Raw genomic sequence first — 26,674 nt, forward strand, 5'->3', positions numbered from 1 at the left:
TACTTGAATGTGACGGGGGGGGATCCTCACCATACCACCACCCGGTGCATTTATTTCTAGCTTGGGCAGGCACTGTCTCCTTCGTTACCCCACAGCCTGTCCCAACAAGAGGCAGAGGACTTTATCCCAGTGCATATTCAGCATATACTGTGAAACATAATCCTCAAATACAATTTAAAGAAAGTGGTTAACGTGTAATGAAGCATGCCACACAATATTTCAGGTAGACATGACTTTTCTTCCTAGATTGTCAACTTGTCTAAAAGATGTCACATATTCTAATGTTCAGTGCTCAGATCACTTGCTAATAACCTGCGGGTATGATGCCAATTCGAAATATTTTCCCTCCTCTCCTCAAAAATCGGAGGAGCTGTGCCCTTACCAAACATTAAGAAATACGAACTGGGCTCCTACAGGCGAAAGCAACTCCTTTCAACAAGGTAAGTTTCACAACACACTTAGTAGTGAGGTGGGCAGCACTGGTCCACACGTGTGGTGATGCCCAACATCAAAGACTGATAATAATTGCAAATCAATGCCTTGACCAATGAGCGCTCTGCAATGGTTTACATGATTGAAGAACTTCTAGAAGAACGCTTAAGGATTTGTGTTTTGCTATTTCTGCATTTTAAATTCAAAGTGATATCACAGCCAACACTACTTTGGTCTTTTTCAAGACTAACAAAATAATTCAAATCGGACTAGGATAGGTCTGCCACAATGCTGATTGCTCTTCTAAGGTTTGGAGGGCCACTAGGTGGCCTCGTTCAGCCAAAGAAATCTGATTAGATATTCTGCAAAACTGCAAATCCACTGTATCTTGTGCTCAAATTGCTTTCATATATGAGCTGAGTTGTTTAGGCTCAGCATTGCCTCGGTGGGACTGGATGGCGTGTCGCTTGTTACTTACCAAACATTAATTTGCATTAACAGGAAAGTGGAATTGGATTCCAAGATGGCGGACAGACCAAATAAGGCTTGGTCCAGACTCATGGTAGGCACAGGTGTGGATAGGAGGGGCAGCCAGCCCGAGCGCCTTGCCATTTCTACGACGCATGCAGAAATGTACAGAGAACACTGCCCAAGGGGGAGGGAACATGGCCCTATAAAAGCTCACAAGCTCAGTCTGGCAATGCAGGCCTCTGAAGTAGGAGATGGAATTTGGAGAGAGGGGATATTAGGCCATTTGGAGAAGTTTCGAGTAGAGAAGAAGAGATTGTGTAGGACCCAGGAGACAGGAGGAAAAGTTCAGGAAGCAGAGCCATACTGGAATCTGGGAGCTAGAGACCAGACCAAGGAGTAAAGACAGTTGGAGCAAGAGACATCCAGTGGGAGAATTGGGACCAAAGAGCTTTACATTATTGAGAGAAAAGGTGATCGTAAGATGGCTAGAGAAGGTCGCTGGTAAGATGGCTCAGTGGGTTAAGCGCTCGTTGCTGTGACCTGTGTTTGATCTGCAGGTTCAAATCCCAGCCAAGGTCGAATGAGGCGTTCATCCTTCCGAGGTCGATAAAGTGAGCACCAATTTCGATTGGGTAATAATATTAATAATGTATGTAAATATGTGCTATGTAAAGCGCTTTGGATAAAAGCGCTATATAAATATCAAATTATTATATTAAATTATAGGTGACCAGGAGGGGTGGGGGAGAAGTGTATGCAAGCTTTAGAAATCCTTTTGCGTGAAAGTGAGTGCAGGAGGGTGGTGCTCAAAGGGGAAAAGGAGACATTGAAAGGAGCATGGAGAAGAGTGACATCCAAAGGTAGAGGGTGAGAGTAGGAGGGAGGGCGGTGCTTGTTAAAATGAGATGCTTGGGCTGTTGTTTGTATTTATTTTTGAGAACTTGACAGATCATTCAACTGGATACTCTGATCTGCTGATTACTAGTCTAGACAAAAATACTGGCTTTTGAGAGTAAATTAACACACTGGATATTAGGGGTTTCACGGTATTAGTTTTATGACGGTACGATAACCTTCTTGCCAAATGACGGTATATCATGGTTATCGCGGTATAGCAGGTGGAGTCAACTAATCTTAACAAATATTTTCTAAAAGGTCATAAATTGTCAGATTTATCAACACAAACAAAACCAGCCACCCAGGGCCAGAATTGGGCTTTTCAACATACTTTCCACTGAAATGCCACCCCTTGCTTCCACTACTACTGGTGAAGATGAACATGTTGCCATTTTGATAACCTGCATGCCACAGATCAATGGAGGCTGATGGTAGTATGCGCTTGTGCACATACACACACACACACGCACACGCTCTCTTTACACTACAGCCTTTAGTTTACTTGCGGGCCAAAGGGTGTTCAGTAATCACGGACATGTTACCCTTTGGTATGGCAACAGGGAATACCCACAGAGAGAATTTCGCAGTGTGACTTATTATATGTAAATTCAATGATAGAACCAGGGAAATCCCCCATTGTCATATGTTTAGCAAACATTATCCATTATAAATATATAAACCCCAAAGCCACCAACCCAAAGTAAACCCTTTTCCTTCTTGGCACTGTATTTATTCTTCCTATTGCTAAGATATTGATTTTGTGTCAGGCACGTGTGGTTTATGGAATGGCATTAAAAACTGCTCCAACTGAAACTACTTGGCAGACGGCACACCCAACAGTGCAAGACCAAGACTGCGCAGCACTTGCTTGCTGCAGCCTTTACAAATCAGATTGAAAAGCACACTTAACGGTATAAACAATGTGGCGGTTATTATTGTTCAATTTAGTGGTTCACTGTATCTATAACAGTATACCGTTATACCGTTACATCCCTACTGGATATCTCCATCGAGGAGATGGAATTTGTCCAAGTGAAGAAACAGAAGGTTCAGATTAATCCATTAAAAAGAGGCATTACAGCCTAGGGGAAGGATTTAACCAGTTTGATCAGGCCCCAGCCGAACGGCCGAGCTGCAGTTGAGTAAGAAAGTGTAAGGAAGTGTAAAAATCGGCTTGCACACCTATGTGGTTAGTTTTAGGATTTCAATGAAATTTCAGAAAGCTAAGAACTGGACTTCAGGTGCAGAGGAGATGATAAACAACCCTGGCATATGGGCTGTGACATATAACAAAGAACAATCAAGTTCCCAATTGTGGGAACTCCCGTCCCCTGCACACTATTGGTGGCTCAAAGATGAGTCCTAAAGGTTTAGAAGAATACGATTATTGTATCTAAAAATACATCAATTTGTAAACCAATTAAATTATACAGTTCATATACATTTGAAATTTCTTTGTAAGTCTAAGAAATAGACCCAATCACATTTTCTTGTGAAGTTTGGCTGTTTTAATGATGGCCCAAAGCGTTTCGTGAACAATCACCTCTTCAGGGGCAACATAGAACCATGTTCAACACTTTCATTCTAGAAAAAAAATATATTCAAATAATACACATTAGTGCACATGGTAATAACAATATTCACAATATCAGTTGAAAAGAGAACAAGTCAAGTAATTTTTAGCTATGTCGAATACTTGTTCCTTAGTATATAAAATGAAAGAACTTGTTTAAACCTTATTGATTTAAGAAATAGATTAACATCACATCTATGAACAAGTATCTTATTGTGTCAGCAAATAGGTTTATAGTCAACAAGTTGTGCACAAAAGCGTGTTTTCTGATGTTAAGTATCAATGGTGGGTAAGTCTGATCCCCCCACTTTTCTTTTGTTTTAGGGAATCCCCTTTGTCAGCAATTGGGCTGACTATAGAAATTTTGAATTTAACATTATGGATGGACATTCATCCTCCTACCTCATTTATCTCCATCGTTGATGGCATGCAATAGAGAGACTTTCTGGTAAGCTCTGTAATTACATTTCGCTCTTTTGGACGCATTGTCATTACCAACAGGCCTATAGGTCACCAGTTCCTTTTTAAAGCATCATTGATACTTAACATCAGAAAACACGCTTTTGTGCACAACTTGTTGACTATGAACCTATTTGCAAGGACTCATCTTTGAGCCACCAATAGTGGGACGGGAGTTCCCACAATTGGGAACTTGATTGTTCTCTAAGAAAGTGTATGGGTCACCCATGATGTAATGCTATGTATAATATGGTTCAATCACAAGAGGTTAAAACAAGTTGGTAACATAAGAAATCTGTTGGAGAAGTTGCTCAGAATCTTTTATTGGTCATCATTGTCAAGGTGGAATGTTGGTTATGGGAAAGGATGTATCCGTTTTGGCCATGGCACAATTGGTTGCTGCGAATTGACTGTGGTCAAACAGGCCGCAAAGCCAATTTTGCTGTGGCAAAAACCAACCTGTTTAAAGCAACCCCCCAACCACTCCCTACCTACCTTTTCACTGGCCGGGCCTTCAATGACCCTGCGGCATCGGATCCGTCCCTCCTATGCGGGTCGGATCCGACGCCGCAGGGTTTGCTTTTCTCCTTTTTTTTGTCCCCTGCCTCCATACCTCTGGAAGCGGGGGACACCCCCGCTGCTCCCAAAGGCAATCCCGACCAAACATGGGGAGCGGGGGACACCCCTGCAGCCCCTGCTTCTCATGTTTGGTAGTGATTACCCAAATTTGTTGTTTTGAAACAACCAAATGGTACTGGCTGAATTTGGCCAATTGTACCATTCGGTCAATTCAAGACGACCAATTTGGGTAATAGTAAGGGAAACACTGAGCTTTCAAGAGGAATGTTGTGAGAGAAACATCAAGCTTTGGAACGGTGGCTAAGGCCTCTGCTGACTTGACAACATTCCAGTGTTTCAGTGTTTTTCTGTTTTATAACGTTGGTGATGCTTGAGACAAACTATGGGATGGAGGAATGAATGTGAGGGCCTTCATTTTGAATATTTGACCAACTGACTTTTGTTTCCTCAGGTTTTGGATGTCTATCCTCTTCAAGGGATGTCCATCACACCAGCTCAAGGGGTTATTCCTGTCGGAGGTGTTGCCAAACTACAAATCAATTTTGCACCTAATTCTGTTATCAAATTTGATACCAGAGTGGAGGTAAGATGTGATGGCTCAGTCATTAATCTGTGGTTAATGGTACTCTCACTCACTGAATGTGTTCTAGTTCTTTCATGAGATGTCTTGCTTAAAAGTGCACCTGGGTCAAAAGATGTCTGAATTGACAGATTTTAATTGTGCCTGTTTTTGATTTACTATAAAGACTTGAGTTAATCATTTTGCATGTGCACTGTACACTTAATTGTAAACTGGCAAATGCATATAGAATATTCTTTTAATTCTAATTTTATATTGAGAAAAACATTTAAACACAGCAAGAAACCTTTAACAAAAAGTACTGTATATGAAACAAAACATGCAGGGAGGTGTAGACAATATGGAACTCTACAAAATACATGCTGAGAGTATATACCACATTTTGCATCGGAGTAAGCAAAATCAACTGATACAGAAAGAAGCAGCTTAAAGAACAGACCAAAACACTACGTGTCACACTGCTTTGTCATTAAAGTGGCAGGTCTTCACATCAGTGCAATTTTATTGCTTTGCATTTGTGTATTTAAATGGGGGGGAAATGTAAAAAGGTGTACAGGATGTCCCTCAGCAATGAAAAATATGAAAAACAAATAAGACTACAATGCAGGTAAAATAGATCTGTCTGTTATTCTTGGAACATTATTTTTTGTATTTTCTAAATGTCATTGTGATAAGATGGTCCTTTCCCTGGGTGCAAGGAGGTGTTTTCTATGATAACATGACCGATCTTGCAAGAGATTGATAAGGACCTAGCTGAAGAAGTGGTGTGGAACAAGGAAGAGGTTTGGCATGTGGTTGTTGCTTGGGGAGAGGAGCCATTAATTTGATACAGTGCCATGACTAAGGTAAGGCACAGATCTTTAGCCTTGGAGTGTAGTCAAACCAAGCCTAAGATTGAACGTCTGGAATTCCAGGAGGCGGAGCAAAACCCAGGTGTTCCTTAAGCCACTGCCAGCCACCCAGGAAACCTGCAAAAGAGTATAGCATGTACCCCAGATGTTCAGTTGGTGCAGAGCTACAGGAGAACTAAGGGATGAGAAACCCTTAGTTAGAGCCAGCAGAGACAAATGGAGATTGTCAACAGAGGTCATTGAATAGTTTAGAGAAATATTGCTATGGTCCACACAACTTGAGAATTGAAGACTCCGCAATGGAGGATACCATCAACAGGCTGCCCCGGAGGCAGCAATGTGAGATGGAGGGAATTGTGAGGTAAACAAAGCAATTGACCAAAGCTGACGGGTGATGAGCTAATGAATCAGCAAAAAGCCACACTATAAATGAAACTGGTCTCTAGGTTCCAGTTGAATTTGGGGTACAGTCCGTGGCCTCTAATTCCAGGAGGAAGAAGGATTGACCAGGAAAACCAGAGACTCAAAGATTAAACTGTTGCAAGTTGGAATGCACTGTCAAAACACATGTGGTTGAGCATTCTATTGTAGAAACCATGGGAGTGTAAGATAATTAATGACTGCTGGATTATGTAGTAAACACTGAAGTAAAGGAACACTGAGACTTACAGTAAAGGCACATGCTGGACCTTGGGGTAAAACCAAAATATACAGACCACAAGCAACCACAACTAAGGAACCGTTCCCCCTTTTCTTTTCCAAAGGTCAGATTATGAGCAAATCATTATATAAAACACCAATGTTCTCATGGGACGCAGCCCTTCAACGTGACCACTGATAGAACAGTCAGAACTCTTAGGTAAACAACCTGTGCATCAATATTAATGGCTGCAAAATGAGTAACACATTTATCTTTAAATTCAAACCAACACAGATCCCTGTACCCTATACATGCAGCGAGACAACTAATACAACGTAGACCTATCAACGACCACTCGGGTAAGTACCTAATACCATGTATAACGACATGGCCTAACAACTTGTCAAATATAGCCAGAGCACCTGCAAGAGACTTGATCAACACCATGCACCATCACCTAGCAACCTAGAATTAAGACACCAGACCGTACCGATCACCTGGCGAGCAGCCCCCCATTGACACACAAGTCTCACGATCTCAACTAAACATCTGATTACACAAACGGATTAACAAGCCAACTGGACGTCTCCACAACACCAGCTCTCTAAGCTCAATAAACACCAAGTGCATGATTACTCCATTTAGATAAAAACAGGACCCAATTGCATTCCCCTTTTTGCATTTGTATGTTTGTTTTTGTTCTTGCTTTTCATTTGATCCACACAGTTGGATCAATCAAGTTCACCTAACTTTGACATGCTAACTTGGTATTAGTTATCTTTTTTCCCTCCCTCGGTTACTATCCTCCCAAAACTCCTTTGCTAAATGAAACCATGATAACTACCATCCAAATATGGTAATTCAAGGTTTGACTTCTGACTGCGCAAAATGTTTACATAAGCAAATGATTTACCTGCCTTGGAAAAAGCCTGAACGGGCGAAACTGTTGGCCAGGCAGTTGGCAATTTTTCTTTTTTCTTGCCAGTAATAGGAGTCAATTACTACACATGCCATTAGACATAATGGGCCTCATTACGAGTCAGCCAGTCCAGAAATAACGGTGGTGGTAAACCCGCTGCCACCGTAGTTTCCGGACCGGATTATCTCGAGTTCTGCAGGCGGGAGGTGTCCCTCCCGTCAGGTCTGACCTAGCGGGTTTAACACCACCCGCCTGCAGGCGGACATGGAAACACCGGCACTATTACAGCATGGTGCTGGTGTTTCCACTTCCTCATTCCCATGGAGTCATATGGGAATCCATGGGAATGGGGATTTACCGAATTCCTCCTCCGTAATTACCGGGTCACTGGGGTTGTAATGCCCCAGTGATTCCGGGAATCACAGAGGCGGAATGGTAATACGAGTCTGGCAGTAACCTGCCGGTTTTTCCGGCTCGGTTAATGCTGGCCTTGTAATGAGGCCCAATGTATATTTCCTAACAATTTAACAAGTCACCTAAGCCACTTACTAACACTTTCACCCAGACCAAATATGAGTTTATGAACTGTGATTTGGTTTATGATACCAATAATCTGAACAAAACACACATTTCGAGGGGATTGGGTCCTCCAACGTATTCCATATCTATGACGGGTAATGTCCACAGCTGTGCTGCTTCAGAAAATCTTTGGCGTCTGCGTCCTGATTCGATGATGTCGATGCGCCGTCCCCGAGTACCTCCTCCAACGGCCGACGTCACCCGATGTAATAAGTAGGACGCACGACGCCCATAGCCTCAGTTCCGTTTTTTCCGCGAACGTGTTCGCTTCGTGAATCTCGGTACGCCTCGACTCGTTGGAGTTTGCTGTTTTCAATTCTCGGTTCGTTGAACCTGTTCGGTTTGTTGTGTAGACCTGTTCGTGGCGATGTCTTTCTCATCTTCAACCCCGCGTCCGGGCTTCAAGAACCGCGGGGACTGTGGGTCCAAGATGTCGGTCACGGACTTGCACGACGCCTGCCTCTGGTGCCTCGGGGAGGCCCACGATACGGACGACTGTGTCAACTGCCAGTCGCTCACGGCAAAGGCCTTGCGGGAACGCAAGAAGAAGCTGTCGGTAGGCCGGGTGTCTAAGCCCCGGAAGTCGAGATCTGCAGGGCTTTCGACGGATGACTCGAAGGGGCGACTCTCCGCGTCATCGTCGGAAGTCTGGTGAGTCTCCTTCCAGGAGTCGGTCTCGCCACTCCTCCGCCTCTTCGAGGCATTCCAGGAAGCGCCGGCATAGGTCGCCTTCCCCGTCCTCTTCCGAGGACTCCCCGCGTCGGCGGGTCGCTTATCCCTCCATGCAAGCGACACTGGAGGAATGGGCTTCCTTCGGGAAGCAGATGCTAGTGATTCTGGAATCGCAGGGCACCGGTCCGTCCGTGCCTCAGAGTGGGGTAGGTCAGCATCGGTCGAGAGACACAGCTCGTACACCTTCGGGCTCGAGTGGTCGGCACGGCTCGCGGGTGAGGTCCCGCTCAGACAAGGGTAGCCATTCTTGACATGCCCGTGCCAGGTCCCGGTCCTCACGCGCTCGAGACCGTGTGATCCTGTGCCGTCTTCGAAGAAGACGTCGACGCCTGTGGCGCCGAGGTCGTCGACGATTTCTCTCGAGGCTCCGCCTCCGAGGGGGTCGTCGACGCCGTCGGCACCTAGGTTGTCGAGAGACACGCTCTGAGCTCCGGCTTCGAGGACTGTGTGGTGGCGCTGCAGCTGACGTCGACGCCGATTCGCTCGACGCCGGCGCCGACTCGTTCGGCGCCCTCAACGCCTTTTCTGTCGAAGCCGGCGCCGACTCATTCGGCGCCCTCGACGCCTTTCAAGGCGGTGGTGTCGGAGGGGCCCCGTGGCACGGGGTTTGTCCCTAGAAAGGCTATGGCTAAGGTCTGGCACTGCTTTGGTCCACAGAGGTCTTCCTCTCCCCGCCTGGAGTACATTTCAGAGGGTGATGAAGGCTCTGAGGGCGACCTGGTTCCGGTTACGGTTCCAAGATGAGCTTATCTCGGGCCATAGCCAGTTTGCTGACCTGAGGCAGTCACTGCATGATGCCAGTGGACTGGACACCTCTCTCCGGAGGTGGAGTTTTGTCGGCCGGAGCCTGGCACTCATGCCGATTCTTCGTATCGGCGCCTTATGTCTCGGGTTACCAAGTACTTTGGTTGGTCAGCTCCCCCAGGGGAGTTCGTTCAGGATGATCTCGCGGACATCCTTGATCTCGGTCCACCCACTGACCCGGTTTTGCCTTTTCATATGGCTCTGCAGAGAAGGGTGGCGGCGGCTTGGACTGCTCCGGAGAGTCTCCCGGCGGTGGGCAAGTCTTTGTCGCGAATATACTGTCCAGCCAGTAGCGACCCCTGCTACTTGTTTAGGCACCCCACCCCAGCGAGTTTGGTGGTGCAGACGGCTACGGCCCCGGCAAAGCAGGCGTCGTATCCTACCATCCCTCCGGATAGGGACGACAAACGTTTTGATGGCTGGGCGAAGAAAGTGTTTTCTTCGGGGGGTATGGCGCTTCAGGCGGCCAACTCCATATGTGCCTTGTCTCGTTTCACACACACTCTGTGGAACTGTGTTGCATTAGCGGCTGATCATATTCCCGAAGGGGACGAACGGGATGGTTTCCTTGCTATGGTTCAGGATGACAAGGATGCCATGTGTGAGGCCGTTCAGTCGGGTTTGGACTTGGCGGATTGTGTCAGCCGGTCCATGGCGGCGAGCACCGTAATGCGCAGGTTTGCGTGGTTGCGGAAGTCTGGGTTTGCTCCTGATGTGCAGTCCCGGCTCCTCAACATGCCCTTTGACGGTGAACACCTTTTTGGCAGCAAGTCTGCCGAGAGCCTTGAGAGGTTGCAGGCCAGGTCCCATGGTTCGCCGGTTGGGGGAAGGCTGGCGCAGCATCTTGTAGAGTGGCAAGCCATTACTTCGGATGTGTGGGTTCCGGAGATCATATCCCATGGCTACTGTCTTCCTTTTCGGCAGAGGCCTGACGACAATCCACCAAGGAGCCTCTCTTTGAAGTGTCCGGATCCGCTCCTTGCGCAGAAAATTCAAGCCCTGCTGGAGAAAGGCGCTATAGAACTGGTGCCTGTAGCGGAGAGGAACAAGGGATGGTATTCCCCTTATTTTTTGATTTCGAAGAAAGACAGGGGATTGGAACCCATCATGGACTTGCGCGGTTTGAACAAACTCCTCAGGAAGGACAAGTTCAAGACGGTGACTCTTTCTCAAGTCCTCCAGGCCCTTCAACTTCAGGACTGGTTGGTGTCTCTCGACCTCAAGGATGCTTACTTCCATGTGCCGATCCATCCCAAGCACAAGAAGTACCTGAGGTTCGCGGTTGGCGACTCGCACTTTCAGTTTCGGGTCCTGCCATTCGGATTGACCTCCGCCCTGAGGGTTTTCACCAAGCTCATGAGGGTGGTGGCAGCACATCTCAGGAAAAGGGGGATTCACGTCTACCCCTACCTGGACGATTGGTTGATCAGGAGGTGCACTCCCGAGCAAGTCCTGGATCATCTGTCCGTCATCTGCCACTCCCTTTACAGGCTGGGCTTCTCCCTCAATTTAAAGAAGTCCCATTTGACAGCAACGCAGCGGCTCCAGTACATCGGAGCAGTGCTCGACACGTCCCTGGGGCAGTGTTTTCCTCCTCAGGTGAGGGCTCTTCACATTCGGCAGATGGTGCACAAGTTTCAGCTTGCCCAGAATCTCCCAGCGTCCGAATTCTTGAGACTGCTCGGCCTCATGGCATCCTGCATTCTTCTGGTGCCAGAGGCTCGTCTGCGGATGAGATCTTTGCAGTGGGCACTCAAGCTCCAGTGGTCTCAGTCCTCCGGCAGGCTGTCGGACCCTGTTCAGGTGCCGCCCTCGGTAGCCCGGGACCTTCTGTGGTGGGCCGTCGAGGGCAATCTGATGAAGGGGGCCCCATTTTGGCTGCCCTGGCCGGAGGTGACGATTGTGACGGACGCGGGATGGGGAGCTCATGCCAACAAGTTGACAGTCCATGGTCGTTGGTCTCCGTCGGAGTCCAGACTCCATATCAATCTGTTGGAGCTGAGGGCCGTCAGGCTAGCCCTGAAGGCTTTTCTGCCGACTGTGCGCGGAAAGAGTGTCCTGATTCTAACGGACAACACGGTGGCCATGCACTACCTCAACAAAAGGGGGGGGCAGGGTCACTTCCGCTGTGCAGGGAGGTGATGCAGCTCGAATTCTGGGCCATCCAGCAGGAAGTTTCGATCTCGGCTGTTCATCTGGCCGGAGACGACAACGAGACGGCGGACGCTCTGAGCAGGCAGAGCTCGATCTCTCACGAGTGGGAGCTGGCTCAGGAGATTCTCCTGGAGATCTTCGCCCTTTGGGGGACCCCTCAAGTGGATCTCTTCGCCTCCAGTGTCAACCGGAAGTGCGAGAGGTTCTGCTCGTGGGAATTGCCTCCAAAAGGAGCCTTAGGAGACGCGTTCGTGGTGAGTGGTCATTCCCACTGCTGTACGCATTTCCTCCAGTCCCCGTTATCTCGCAAGTGCTGCGGAGGTTACGGAGGTTCGGTTCCCGGATGATCCTCATTGCTCTGGCGTGGGCCCGGAGGACGTGGTAGCCGGACCTTCTAGACTTGTCCATCTGCCCTCCACGTCGTCTTCCCTACCGAGACGATCTGCTCTCACGGGAGGGGTTCAGGTTCTCCATCCAGAGGTCAGATCCCTCAATCTTCACGCTTGGCTTCTGAAAGGTTGAGGTATAAGGATTGGGACCTCCCTGAAGATGTGATGGAGGTGTTGCTTTCGGCCAGGCGGCCGGCAACAAAGTCGCTGTACCGTTGCCGTTGGAGAAAGTTCTGCGACTGGTGCAGAGTTCAGAATGTGGATCCTTTTGAATGTGACATTCCCATGGTTCTGTCTTTTTTGCTTTTTTTGACCCACAGGGGCTTGCAAGTGGGGACCATTAAAGGTTACCTGGCGACGCTGTCCATATTTAAGCGCTCGTCTGAAGAGTGTTCCTATTTTAAGATTCCTTTAATTTCGCAGTTTTTGAAAGGGCTCACTAATGTGTTCCCTCTGTCATCTTTTTTGGTGCCAGGTTGGGATTTGAACCTTGTTCTTAAGTTTCTTATGGGTGCTCCGTTTGAGCCTTTACATTCTTGCCCTTTGAGGCTGTTAACTCTGAAAACTGTGTTTTTGGTTGCGGTTTCTTCCGCTCGCAGAGTGAGTGAGTTACAGGCACTTTCAGTTAAGCTACCCTTCACTGTGTTTCATAAGGACAGGGTTGTCCTTAGAGTTCGTCCTTCTTTTCTTTCGAAGGTGGTTTCGGAATTTCATTTGAGCCAGAAGGTTGTTCTTCCGGCGTTCTATCCTCCTTCACATCCTGGTAAGGAAGAGGAGAGGCTCCATAGGCTTGATCCTCGGAGAGCATTGAGCTTTTATATTTCGCGCATGTCCCGGGTCAGAGTGGACTATCAACTTTTCATTGGTTACGCTGGAAAGCGTTTGGGACAAGCTGTGACGAAACAGATTGTCTCGTTGGATTATTTTAGCTATCTCCGAGTGTAACTGCTTGGCAGGTAAGGACCCTCCAGCTGGCTTGCGGGCCCATTCTACCAGAAGAGTGGCTGCGTCTACTGCCCTGCAGAGGGGAGTTCCTATTCGTCACATCTGTGATCCAGCCACCTTGGCTTCAGTACATACTTTTGTACGTCACTATTCCCTTGATTCCATAAGAGGGCAAGATCTGGCCTTTGGCAAGGCAGTTCTCTATTCCGCAATTTGATTGGGCATGTTAAATTTGTATTCTAAATTCTTTCCCACCTCCTTGCTTGGTACTGCTTTGGGAGTCTGTCATAGATATGGAATACGTCAGAGGACCCAATCCCCTCGAAGAACAAGTTACTTTCTTACCTGGTAACGTTCTTTCGATGGGATGGTCCGACGACGTATTCCATATCACTCCCTCCCTGCCTTCCCCGCTGCAGAATTTCTTTTGCGATTGCAGCTTGCGTTCCGCAAGGCCTTGTGTGTCTGACTGGCAGAAAACTGGTGGCACACGTTCTGGGAAAAAACTATAACTGAGGCTATGGGCGTCGTGCGTCCTACTTATCACATCGGGTGACATCGGCCGTCGGAGGAGGTCCTCGGGGACGGCGCATCGACGTCATCGACGCAGGACGCAGACGCCAAAGATTTTCCGAAGCAGCACAGCTGTGGACATTACTTGTCATAGATATGGAATACATCGTCGGACCATCCCATCGAAAGAACGTTACCAGGTAAGAAAGTAACTTGTTCTTCTTTCTTAAAATACTTAAATTTGGAGTGCCTGCATGGGGTTGAACCTCTTCATATTGACATCTAAACTCCAGAGACATTTAAGCTAAAAACAAACTGAAGACATTTAAGTGAAGACTGTTGCAAGTTGGCATTGTGGCGGGAAGAAAAACCATAAGAGTGAGAAATCAGACTGCTACTGGTAGTGAAACGAAGTAACCCTAAGCCACATGAATATCGATTCAAATTGTGGCAAAAGCAAGATTCAAGGATCTAAAGAACATTTCTCATACTGATGAAGAGCATGTTCTTTTAAAAATTAGTTCTATTAATCCAACTTTGCAAGGTCGGCAGAACCTCCTTCCAAACAGAAAAGCATTTTGTAAGGGTGTAGAAGTAGGAGACTGAAATACATGTGGTATAATTCTGGCTATAGACTTTTTTATTATGTAAAATAAAAGAGAAAAACCTACCTCGCCCTATTACTAAGGGGGGTTTCCCTGCCTCAACCAAATTCTAAGGATTCCATTAGGATGTCCGTCCAAAACAAGTAGTCCACCGCCGTGTGTCAAAACCGATTTCCTTCCCTTTCACTCTAAATCAAACTAAGTAAAGTGCTGATCTTCTTGGTCCAGAAGAATAGCTCCCTTCTTCTGGATGATAGACCAAAGTTCACTTCTGGGGTATGAAAAAGGAAAGGTTATTCAAAAAGGTCAAAACCAAAAGTCTCAAAAGCTTTCTTGGCTTGGTGCTCCACCAAAGCACATGGAAAAAGAAAGTCTGTTATCTTCAGTGTTAGGAGGGATGACTGTCTCTTCCCTTTAACTTCCTCAGGTTCCTCAATACTTTTCACAGCGCAAGGATGAACTGCTTCCTTCTCTTTGCCTTTACCCTGCAGTTCACACTGCCAGGGGAATTACTCCCTTCCCCTGGTCTTTCTTGGGCTTCTCACAATGCCAAGGGAATTACTCCATTGCCTTGGCTTCTCACACAATGTTCTCAAACACCAGATTTGAAGCTATCATGAAGAAAGACACAGACAACAGATTCACTTTTCTAAAATAAAATGTTTTTTTTCTCAAATGTCAGCATGGAGTAAGGCCTTGCTCTATGCTAAGCTGGTATTTCCCTACCTAAAGAAACTAAGGATAATCTGTGTCATTAAGTTCAACTCAAACTTCCGTCTGTGTCCAAAATCTATACTTGCCCTCACAACTAAAGATATACAATGTGTAGGAATTTCAGCAACTAAAGAAACCATGTCCAAAAATAAAGGTTCATAGCTTCTTCCAGCTCCTGGCTTGTGTTTCACCTTCCCTTTCCAAGTTCAACACAGTCCCACTAAAAGACCTCAGCGGTTCCCTTCACCAAGTTCAACACAATTCACAAAAGCATTGGGGAGCCCTTCCCAAAATTCAACTCCGTTCACAAAGTCCTGGGTTCCCTTCCCAAAGAAGGCAGCTCTTCTAGTTTCCAAAATCAGTCAATTCAATCGTCTCAACTTTCAATGATTCCAAATTCACTTTGTACCTTTTTCGGCTTTTCAACAGTTCCCATTTTTTAGTCAGTATCTTGACTTCCTTTGGTTTTCTCCAAGTAAGGGTTACTCAGTCTAGGCACAGTTGTAGGACCAAACGGTCCACGCACCACAGGTCATGCAACCAATAAGCCTTGGAGCTTAATGTTCACTTGTTCTCATTGGATTTCCTTGCCAACACAGGCTTCCTCTCTGAACCTGTGACATAAGTCCACTTTCACTTCTATTTCTCCATGGCAGTCTCTTGACTCTGCCACAACGTGACTTTCACCCAGTTCACTTTGTGGTGTTTATTCCTTGTCACCACCTTGCTTTCACAATACCCAATAGCGCTTCTCATATGCTTTTCATTTACTTCACAATCTCCGATTACTGGCTTTCACTGGGCTCATACTTTCACGTTGTCCATCAATGCTTATTACTTTCTGTTCACTGTGTTCATGAATGCACATCACTTTATTTTCACTTGTGCAGTATTTTGCATATAGTTTGCTTATTCTGTATTCAATAACTCATAAAGTACTTTACAGTTTGTTGGGCATTCAATAATCTATTTGGTCTCCAGACCCATTCATTACAAGTTTTTTCATCCGAGCAGCATCTTCCTCTACCCAAATCCAGCCCCTGGAGGCCCCTGACATGACGGTTCCCTCCGTCACCCACCGGTCTGCCGCCGCTCCCCCGACTGCCTTCGGTTTCTTCTCCGGCTTTTTCTCTCTCCCCCGTCACTTGTTGGGAGCTCCGGCAAGCAGCGCTCGCCCCTTCCGCAATGTGCTGCTGCTGTGTGCGTCATCATGGAGTCTTCTGTGTCCCACAGCTCCAGCTGTGGACACACAGCGCAGGGTTCTGCAGAGCTCTCTGCCCTCTCATGGCCCGTTCTGGACTCAACGTCTTTCTTGCTCTTCTGCAGTGCTCCGAGTTCTTTTCCCCAGCCCCTCTCCAGCCTGCTGCACGTCGAGTTGCTGTGTCCTCATTTCCAGGCAGGTTTCTCCTTTCCTCTCACCTGTTTCTCTTTTTATGCACCTGTAGCCACTCAAATAGGGGCATGTGCAAGTCCTTTGCCTGACCACAATTGGCCTCATTGGTGGGACTTGCCTGACTATTGTTGTAGTGCTTGTCATCCTCCTTGTCTCAGTACCATAGTGGTGTGCACCAATGGAAGTGTGCATTACTCCCAGTTGCCTCTTCCCTGTCCCAATCTTAAAGGAAAAAGAATGTGGGACAGTATGTGTTTGTGTGTGAAAGAGGGGCACACTGTTAATAACCTACCAAGGCAGGGGAGGGTAGGGTGCATTCTGATAAGGGAAAGGGGGATACCATGCCTTACCGAAAGACATCCTCTCTCCACTCCCCAAGGTCCCTTCACCAAGGTGATACTCCCTCGCATATCCACCCCCAGGGTTTGGATCCAAAAGCAATGGCCTTTCCCTGGCTACCGGAGAAGAGCACCCAAGGGGAGTAGATTGGAGGATGCCCTCAGGTTCCTCACATTGGGTGGAACGATTCCCTTCCCTTGGCCTTTCTCAGGTCTCTTCACAATGCCAAGAGACTGACTCCCTTCTTTTGGCTTCTTTCAAAGTGTTCATCAACACCGGGAGGAATGACTCCCTTCTCACAATGTTCACAGCCCACCTGCTTCACTATCCTACCAGGTACTGCGACTATGAAGATGACTCTGGAAGCAGCTGGTTATTGGGTGAGGATCCCAGACCCTTGTTGGCTCATTGTGCTTTACAATGAATATACCTGGTTCACGATCCTGCCAGGTATTCCTGTGGCTCCACCTACTTAAGGTAGTCTCTGTAACTTTCATTGGGACCTAGACCCTGGTTCTTTGGCTTCCAGTGTCTTTCAGGCTTCCCCCAACAACCGTGATACCTTTTGGGTTTGTGGTTAGGTCTTATCTGCCCATGGGGGAGGCTTCTGCTGCTGTGTTCGGTTTTACAGCGCTATACAAAATTGACAAAATCCCATTTAATGCCTTTCAATCTATAAATAATCACCCGGTTGACCCCATGTTGTATGTCTCTGGAATTGCATGTAAATTAATTTCTAGTGGGCACTCTCCTTTGCAGATACCTTATCTTTGTATGTAGCCTTGATGTAGTTGAGGCTGCAAAAATAAATTTATTAAATCCTTTATTCCCTGAAACCTCCCCTTCTAATGTCATTATTGCTGGAGGGGGGCTCCTGTCCAGATATTAAAAGTATTGAATTACAACAAATGTTGGTTTGTGAACTGAAACGGCAAAGCTTGAGGAAGGATAACCCAGGAGCAAGGAGTTTGCCTTGGAAGCAAGACAACGCAGCGCAACACAGGTTCAATTCACCGATCTGCGCTTAGAAAACACTTGCTGGTATTAAGTGAGTTATAAAAGAACAATTATAATTATAATCTACATTACAGAAATATTGTAGGGGAGGGTTTGAAGGCAAAATCCACAGAATGAGTCCATATATCTGCAACAAAACAGATCTGTTTAATTTTACAGACCCTACTGTGCTGCTTTTTTCTGTGCACTCGAGACCCTTGAAGATGAGCAGAACAAAGGTAGTGAAGGAATTGAACTTCCATAGGAATAGAATTCTACTTCCAAGAATCCTATTAGATCCCCTAGAAGTACCAATCACGGCTCAAGAGTTAAGGGACGCTATTAAATCATTTAAGAGCACTGCCCCAAACCGGATGGGCTAACAGCTACATTTTACAAGACCTACTCACATATACTAACCCCGAAGCTAATAGCCCTAATAAACGCATTTTTAACAGGTAAGGTGACTCAATCGATGTCAGAATCCCTAACAATACTTAACCACAAGCCAGGGAAGGACCCGGAGAAAAGCGCCTCCTATAGGCCAATCACGTTGATGAACAACGATGGGAAGATATTTTCTAAGGTCCTGGCATCCAAATATAAAAAGTTTCTCCCAGAAATAGTAGCCCGAGACCAGACGGGATTTATCCCAGGGCGGGGTACACAGCATAATATAAGACGCACAATCAATCTTACAGAAAGCGCCCACAGAACGGGGAGAAATTATTGTCCATTTTATTAGATGGCCATAAAGCATTCGATTTGCTAGACTGGGGATCTATTAGAAACGCACTAACATACCTGGGATTCGGCCCTAATTTCATTAGCTGGACAATGGCCAACTATCAACATCTGTCCACTCAATTAAGGATCAATGGCAGCAGATCGGATTGAATACACATCACTGGAGGCACACGACAGAGCTGCCCAATATCACCCTTAATTTTCGCTCTTTCTATGGGGCCTTTTGCTATCAAAATCCGGCAAAATCTAAACATTCAAGGGATCAAAGTGGGTGAGCAAGAGTACAAAGCTGCAATGTATGCAGATGATGTACTGCTGACTATAACACAACCAGGCACATCACTTGGCCCCCTTTGGGAAAAGTATTCGGCAGGGTTTCAGGATTCAAGGTAAATTATGGCAAGTCATTGTTGTTGGCAGTTAATGTCACCAGGCAGGAGAGGGAAGCACTTGGACCCCATATCCCTATTCTGTGGGCAGACACCGCAATCAGCTCTCTCGGGGTACAAATCCCCATGAGGGTCGCACAAATTTACCAAGTCAATTTCCCGCAATTGTTCAGGGAGTTTCAGAAAGACCTAGAGCATTGGAAGAATAGCGGCAGTAAACATGAACATTATACCCAGACTAATTTATCATTGTGCAGCTTCCCGATTCACATTCCAGAGAGTGTCTTATTGCATCTGCAGAAACACATTCTAAAATGTATCTGGGGCCGGGAAACCCTGCATAGCAAAATAGTTTATGCTCCGTGGGCGGTGCTCAGTGGGTTTGAGCGTCCCAGATGTGTCTAGATATAAGCATGCAGCACAACTATCCCATGCTTTTGCATGGATGCTGACAGAGGACCAACTGCATTGGAGACAAATAGAGGAAGCATGCAGCTCGTCCCCCCTAGCTGACCTCCCACATAACCCATCCACTAGAAATACTGCAAAACTAGGCCCCCTGACAGCCACAGAAAACATGGTGTCGACCTGGAAACTAGCAGCTCGTAACTGGGGATGCTCTGGCTCACTGGGGCCACTCAATCCAATCTTCAACAATCCAGACTTCACCCCAGGAATACCCCCCAAAAGCTTCATAGCATGGAGGGTGGGAGGCCTAATGAAAATCTCAGATTTCTTGGGGGGTGCAATACGCTGTCATTTGTGGAATGCAAAGTGAAATTCAACGTCCCAGAATCAAAGCGTTTCCACTACACCCAGCTAAGACACTGGATCTCACAGGGGTCAATCGGAGTGAAAGGAGTGAGGGACTTGGCAGCTTTAGAATGGACACTGACATCACCACCACAGGGGAACATTTCCACTTTATATCGCTTACTGGACAAGTCAGACATAACCAAAAATGAAAAATACATGCTCAGCTGGGAAAAAGACCTGGGGCGGTCGATTGACATTGAAGACTGGGGGGAGATTTAGGCAAGATTGCACAAAAGCACTCAATGCATAACTAATATGGAAGGGGGATATTAAGTCTGTTATAGGTACTATATAACACCAGAACAATTACACAAAAGCAATCCAGCCATCCCCCAGGTTGCTGGAGAGGTTGCACAGATAGTGGGTCCCTGTTTCACCTGCTGTGGTCCTGCCCAAAAAGCGAGTGTCTTCTGGAAGGAGGGCTAACAATCCCTTGGTTCACAGGGGCGGGGGCTTACCCACTTACAGGCCAGATAGTTCGTCTGTGCTCACACCTTCACACAGCCTCCAAGATTGTGATAGCAGGCTATGGAGGAATCCTGATGGCCCCTCAATACCACTGTGGTGGTTGAAATGTTGGGACATTGTTGATTCAGAAAAAATTACAGCGATCCGCTCAGGGAACCTGAACACTTTCAGAAATACCTGGGCCCCATTCATGGACTATGCAGAGAAATTCCCAGAAATCAACCGTCGTCCCCCCATAAACCGCTGGCTGCAATAATGAATGATTAGAGTCGGAGGAGCAATGCACGCCCAAGGCCCCTGCAAGAATTGGACAGCAATTTGCCCTAAGCCACATACCCACAAAGGAATCGCCTCTGAATTAACCTATGTACATGAATTGTAAAGTTACAAATGCCCTGATGTGATGTCGATGCCAATATTTACATATGAAATGCTTAATAAAATGTTTTGTTGGAAAAAAAAACATAGTTTATTAGTGCTAGTTCCACCTATGTGACATTTTTGATTGGGACTTTAGAGACATGTTCGTAACAGCAGGATTTGGGAGGTATCCACATGAACTTGTTAAAATGCATTTTCTGAACATTGCTTTGACTATCTAGGATTTGCCTCTAACAGCCGAAATCCAATATAACATTCAGTTTTCTCAATCGTACACCTTAAACTCTCAGCCGAAATGATCCTTTATTTGACCACATCTCGCTCACCTCCCTGGTTCATTCCCAAGTATGTTTGCATTTACACGCTTCGATTGGCCACATTTGAGAGTGTGCAGATTAGGGGTGTGGTTTCTAGGTCCAGGGTTTAAATTCACAGTAAGCGCTGATTCCCTTCCTATTCTCTCTGTTCATATGCCTATGGGTTGGTAGAGAAATGCAGGTGTGAAATTACTTCTACTATTTAAGTTATTGTGATGGCTAGTCTGCTGTACACATGTTTAACTTTTTTACTTCAATGTGATCAATTTGAATTCTTTTCATGTCTTTCCTCATCAACTAATTAGATAGCTGTCCGCAATGCTAAAAACCTGGAACTGAGGATTGGTGGCTCCGTAGTGCTTCCTGAGGTTGACATATCTGTGGTAAGCATGGCACAGCTATTTTCCAAGAGTCTCAGTCCAGTCTTGTTTGTTGTTTTCAGCTCTGAGACACAGAGCGTTTTATTTCTACCAAAATATATTATGGTCTACATTGGTGCACAAGCGGCTCCAGAGCAAGCGTTTAACTTAAGTTTATTGCACTAGAGTAACCATTGCCCTGCATCACTGCAAAGTTTCTGTTTTCCAGTCTGAAGTATTTTACTTCTCAAGATGTGTTACTTTGACAATAACTAGGATCTTACACGTTCAATGTGTTTGTCTAAAAAAACTGCCGTCAAATTTTTACCAGTTGATATACATAATCTATTTACCTGTCCATATACATAACCTTTACACCTTGGGCCTAAGGTCAACTTCTTACTTTGCCTTCTGGGTAAGACAATTACCATACATCTAACCAGGCAACCAATCAACACGCCAAATGTTGTTAATAAAATGCATATTTAGACCAAATATATATGGTTATTGATAGCAGACTATTTTGTAGCAACACTGCATAGTAATTAAACTAGCATTAACAAAGCTAGTTGTTTGGGCTTTTCTTTTGGCTTTTGGCATTTGGCAGACCTTTACCATTTGCCAGTCACTGCCCTCATAAACACACATCATTTGGTAGGTATTGTGAAGACTAGGTGGAATTTGAAATCAAATGATGAGGCATATTCAAAAGAGACTAAATAGCTTTGCAAAAAAGCCATACGTTGCCTCTGTTTCTTTTTATGGCACTCATGGTCTTGCTCTCTGTGTGACTGAGAGCCTGCAAGATGGGCGGAACAGAGTTGGAGGAGGGGAGGAATTTATGACTGAGCTTTCCTGACGAGGCGCAGTAGCATTTTCCTGTGGCATGTGACTGTACCCTGCACAGTGGCACAACAAAGTGAGGGACAACCAAGGAATCCACCCCATCACCACACCAGAGGTCCCTAGAATAAGGCAGGGGACTTATTTACAGGTCTTTCTGACCTTCTCGATGCTGCACTCCAATCGGATCAGAGGCGTTCCCTCCCCCCCCCCCCCCCCCTCAACCCCGCAACTACTTTGGTGGTCTACTCTCAACCACCTCCTCTCCCATTTCTTGCTTCTTTAGTGTTATCTCCTGATTTCCCTTAGGTGCAATTCGCCATCCTTTTATGGATCCCCTGCCTCCAAACATTTTGCTTTTGTTTGTATTAGCTAACCCTGGTGCACAGCCTTCAGCTGCTCCCCTCTGGGCTTTTGCCCATCAGTTATGGAGAAACTGACACGCCATTCAGGCTGTCAGTACTGGGAAACTGTTTCCCTTAGTCTTTGACTATGTTTCCATTCCTTGGTAACTTTTTATCTATGTGCCAATTACCTTACAGTACCGTGCATAGGGGCCCTTTTGTTTTATGGCTCTGGCCACCTTCAGAGGATTTTCTGGTGATTGTACAAGTGTGCCTAGGACAAACTGGTGGCAGGAGTTTACTTTTAAAGTATTGTTATGAGAATGTTCATGTCTGTGCCAATTCCCTTTAACTTTAGACAACCCCAGCTCTTTTGCTGGATTCAGGGCTTTTGCATTTTTTTACTCCTGAGTGAATCCTTTTTCTCACTTGCTTGTGTGTTTTTCTGACAGATTTTCTATGTTCCTTAATGTTTTATGGAGTCTGGTAAACTCCATAGGCATCTGCATTTGCATTGTGACACATAGCAACTTGGACTTCTCTTAATGTTTAACTACGTTTTCTTGGATGAGCTGCTGTTCCCAAGAATAGTAAGATGACCCCTGTCTTACCTTTACTTTATGGGTCCAGCACACTCCACCCTGTGTGGAGTGCTGGGGGTTACATAGTAATTCCTTTAACCCATTCCCCATGTAACAGTGCTGCACCCAACAGAGCCAATTTTCTCAAAATGGCCCATCTTCTTTTTTTGCCATTTATTGTTAGTTGGTTTCTTCTATGCTTTTATTCTGTTTGCATCAGGTTTGAGTCCTTTTTGTAGTTTGCATTTGGTGGGCTTCAGTCGTGAAGCCCGCCCAGGCTGCAGTGTGTCTGGAAAGGCAGGAAGTGAAGGAGGGTCCCGAAACATCCCTGTCCTTTGTCTCTAGGTGTGCCTGAGTGAAACCAGTTCCAATTAGTCGGTGTCTGTCCTGCAGGATAGCCACCCTGCTGTGCGATTGACAGTCTAGGACTGTAAATTAATGGGAACTTGCAAAAAAGTGAGGTTTTTGCGACTAGAAGCAGTCAACCAGTGGAGGGCAACTTCCGAAGCAGAAGACGAGAGAAGATGCCAGCAGCACACTCCTGGACCGAGAAGTGCCGGGTTAAGCCACGCAGCTGTGCTGACCCTATTTTCGAATCGACAGGGAAGGCCCGTAAAGGAAGACTTCCTCCCTTAGACTGGTGGCACGAACTAGCCTCGGGGCAAACTCTATTTTGGCTCAACCCCCGACTTGCTGCGACTTTCCAAGGCTTCAGAAGCCCAATACCTGGGGTACCCCGACCACTTGTCAGTGCATTGCCTTCCGAAGTCCGAATCTAGGCAGATCTTTGTGGGCATCCAGGGGAGGACCCTACAGAAGCAATAAATCTGCATCCAGAGTCCCCTCGACAGAGTACAGGACTGAGGGATCAAGGAAATCGTAACCTGAGCTTTTTGTTCTTCGTTGGCGCTGAGAAAAAGGTGCCAAAACCGCAAAGAGCCGTGGAATCGACGAAAGTCCATTGCTGCCGAGTCCCTCTCTCTTGAGTGCTGCCGCAGGAGCCCACCAGACGTCCTCCCGTTCGTCACCACCACTAAGGACCTGGAACAAGGGTCTACTGCATTGCATTGTGAAGGCAACCAGCTGGAACACTTTGTTCATTTTCAAGGTACTGTGGGGCTTGGGGTATTTTATACTTTTGCCATTTAAGGTGCTTCCTATCATTGGGAGTGCAATTTAACCCTATACTAAGTTGACCTCAACTTACCTGCATTGGCCTTACAGCTTGTGCTTTCTGAAGGTCACTCCTCTTGAGTTGCACTGATTTCTCTTTTGAACACTGACTATTTAAGAACTTATTTTAGGATGAGGAGCATCAGAACTTTGTCCATTGACTTTAGCTGTCCTGGCTCCCTAAATGCCTCCTTCTAAACCTATTGGCCATGGCAGTGCTTGTTCCTTCACATGTCTTAAATGTTAAATGTTTAATGCTGGGATAATAGACTGCCTACATCCCTCTGGGAGATTCTAACTGTTCTTATAATCTATCAGTCTGTTCTGATCTAACCCTAACCTTTCCTTCCTAAAAACTCAATATTGCAAAGGTGATCCTATGTAAATGCTATACTGACCTCAAATGATGTCACCTCTGGGTGCTGGAACATGTTTAACATATGAATGAATTACATTGCCTGCTTTATTGTTCACTTTTTTAATTGAACCCTAACTTGGAATTCATGTTACAGCTAATTACTGCTTTTTAAAGAATGCTTTAAACATCTTTTGTTATAAATACATAAATAATTTGGTTTATAACTTTAAGTGTGTAAGTATTTAATTGGATACTTGTATTGACTGATTTCATTACACAGCTCTACAGCTCACATTACCCCTCTTAAGGTAAGCCTGGCTGCTCAGTCACACTACCAACGTGTGTAGTACAGGCCTATATTTAAAGGTTGGTTACCTAATACCAAGAGATAAGTCTTGTGCAGTCCCACACCAGTAGGACAGCACTAATTCTTACCTAACAAGTATGTTTACTTTATAATGAACCAAAACGCGTTTACCGCAAGACTGTGGCCAGTGCTGAAAATGGCTGTGCCACAAAGTCATTGTTCTGCCCTCTGGCTATTTTGTCTCTTTGCCTTCCCCCAGGTCGAGTAACCCGGGTATTCCTTATTTGGGCATGCAACCTCCCGCGAAAACCGCATCTTTTGCGGGCTCCTGCATGTCACATGTGCTATTACCCAGAAAGAGGGTTGGGACTGTCTGGTCCCAATCCACACTACTGGTGCCGGTATGTCTGGTATACCTGAATGACTGTAACCACTGTAGGCCATGATTGGCCCACGACTGGCGTGAATGCAAGAGAGCAGATCTTCCATTGGCAATCCCAGATTTGAGCGCAAAAAGAATCTTGGATAAGAGAAGGGGCTCTGCATCCATTCCAGGTTGATCACCTGAAGTTTCACGCCGAACTGCAGAAGAAGTCAAGTATCCTTAAATGGAAGAGCCAGACCCATGGAACTGCCAGAGACGTGCTGTAAGGTTTGGTACCTTGACCCGCTGTTTGCCCATCTGGCCCCTGCTTTTATATCGATCACAGAAGGCCTGCAAGGGTGCTTCAACCCTTTTGGAGTAGTGGGTCCAACTACTCTCAGCACTGCCTCCTTACCCTCGAAAAGAGCCTCTTTGGATATGTTCCTGGGCTATCCAGCGAACTCACCAGCTCAAACCCGGGGTATCGTATAGGAGCGCTGCCATCCCGAGTTGACACTCAAGACTTTGGGAATCGCTAACTTGTGGTCCTGGGCCCTCTCCTGCCAAAACTCAGTCCTAGCTTCTCTGGGTCACGATTTGAGAGTGCACCACGCAGCAATCATTTGCAGTCCCTGTGGCGCCCTACTGTGACGGTTGTTGTTGGAGCCTTGCATACCTTCCCCTATGTGCCCTGAGAAATGCTGCAGTGGAACTGTCCTCTGTTCTTCATTAAGAGCCGTGAAAAGGTGGGACCTGGCCTAGACTGGCAAAGTTTGGCCTGGACTGTGTCGAGGGTTGGTGAGTACTTGCATCACTTACCGGTGGCCCCCTGGCACAGCCATTGTTCTTTACGCACAAGAATCCCAGAAAGCATACTCTCCTTAGCTGGGCTAGCCTGCGCTCCCTAGCTATTCCTGAAGCTCGAAAGATGCTCCATCTGCAAAGATAAACCCTCCTTAAATAATAGGACACTGTTCTTCATCACCTCAAGCCCCTTCCTGAACTGCTACAGCTACCTGAAGAGGACCCGCTTTCGCTTTTACACACGACAGCGCGTTAACACACTATACTTTTGAGCATAAGACTCCCCACTTCATAGGGCGGGACTGTATAAGTTGGGGATTGACTCTGAAGAACTGCCTAATGCGATATTTGTGTTAACTTAACTCTTCTGTTGCAGGTTGTGGTTGTGTCTCCCCCTTATCCGCATTAGGCGAAATGCATTTGTATATATGGTAGAGTAGGGTGTGTGGGGTAACTGTTATTACTGTGGTTTATTTGTGTTTAGTTATAAGGACCATATTATAAGTATTTTTGATATACACGTGTCTACGAGTATTCTGTGGAGTTTTACTGTGTGCTCATTGTGGGCTTCCGATCGCTCTTGCTCCTCCTGAGACTTAGTCTTGACCGCCTACCAAGCTACCGTAGATTGGTCTGGTTTGTCCAGAAGGTTCCATTGTTCCACTAAACTAGGGTGGCCTTCTAAACCTCTGCCCACCATGAGAGTTTAGAAATTCATCTTAACATTTCCTTGCACCAATTTGTCTTCCTTCATCCGTTATACCTCCTGGTTTATTCTCTGGGCAAAAAGCAACACTATCCTTGTGGGACTCCAGTTCTGTGGACTCCAGCTGTCTAAGCCTGTGGACTGGTGGGTCTG

The 26,674-nt window shown here is 46.3% G+C and overlaps 1 protein-coding gene across 1 annotated transcript in view; it reads left to right on the forward strand.

Annotated features, from left to right (window-relative positions):
- The window catches only part of CFAP47 (cilia and flagella associated protein 47), a 3,369,192-nt gene that overhangs the window by 540,591 nt on the left and 2,801,927 nt on the right, over positions 1–26,674 (forward strand). Inside the window, exons 18-19 of the mRNA XM_069639370.1 lie at positions 4,863–4,994; positions 20,988–21,065. Of these exons, the coding sequence (XP_069495471.1) occupies positions 4,863–4,994; positions 20,988–21,065 (210 nt within the window). The remainder of the gene's footprint in view (positions 1–4,862; positions 4,995–20,987; positions 21,066–26,674) is intronic.

Source organism: Ambystoma mexicanum, chromosome 7q, assembly GCF_040938575.1.
Source record: "Ambystoma mexicanum isolate Mex_15411 chromosome 7q, UKY_AmexF1_1, whole genome shotgun sequence".
In the NCBI taxonomy this organism is placed as follows: Eukaryota; Metazoa; Chordata; class Amphibia; order Caudata; family Ambystomatidae; genus Ambystoma; species Ambystoma mexicanum.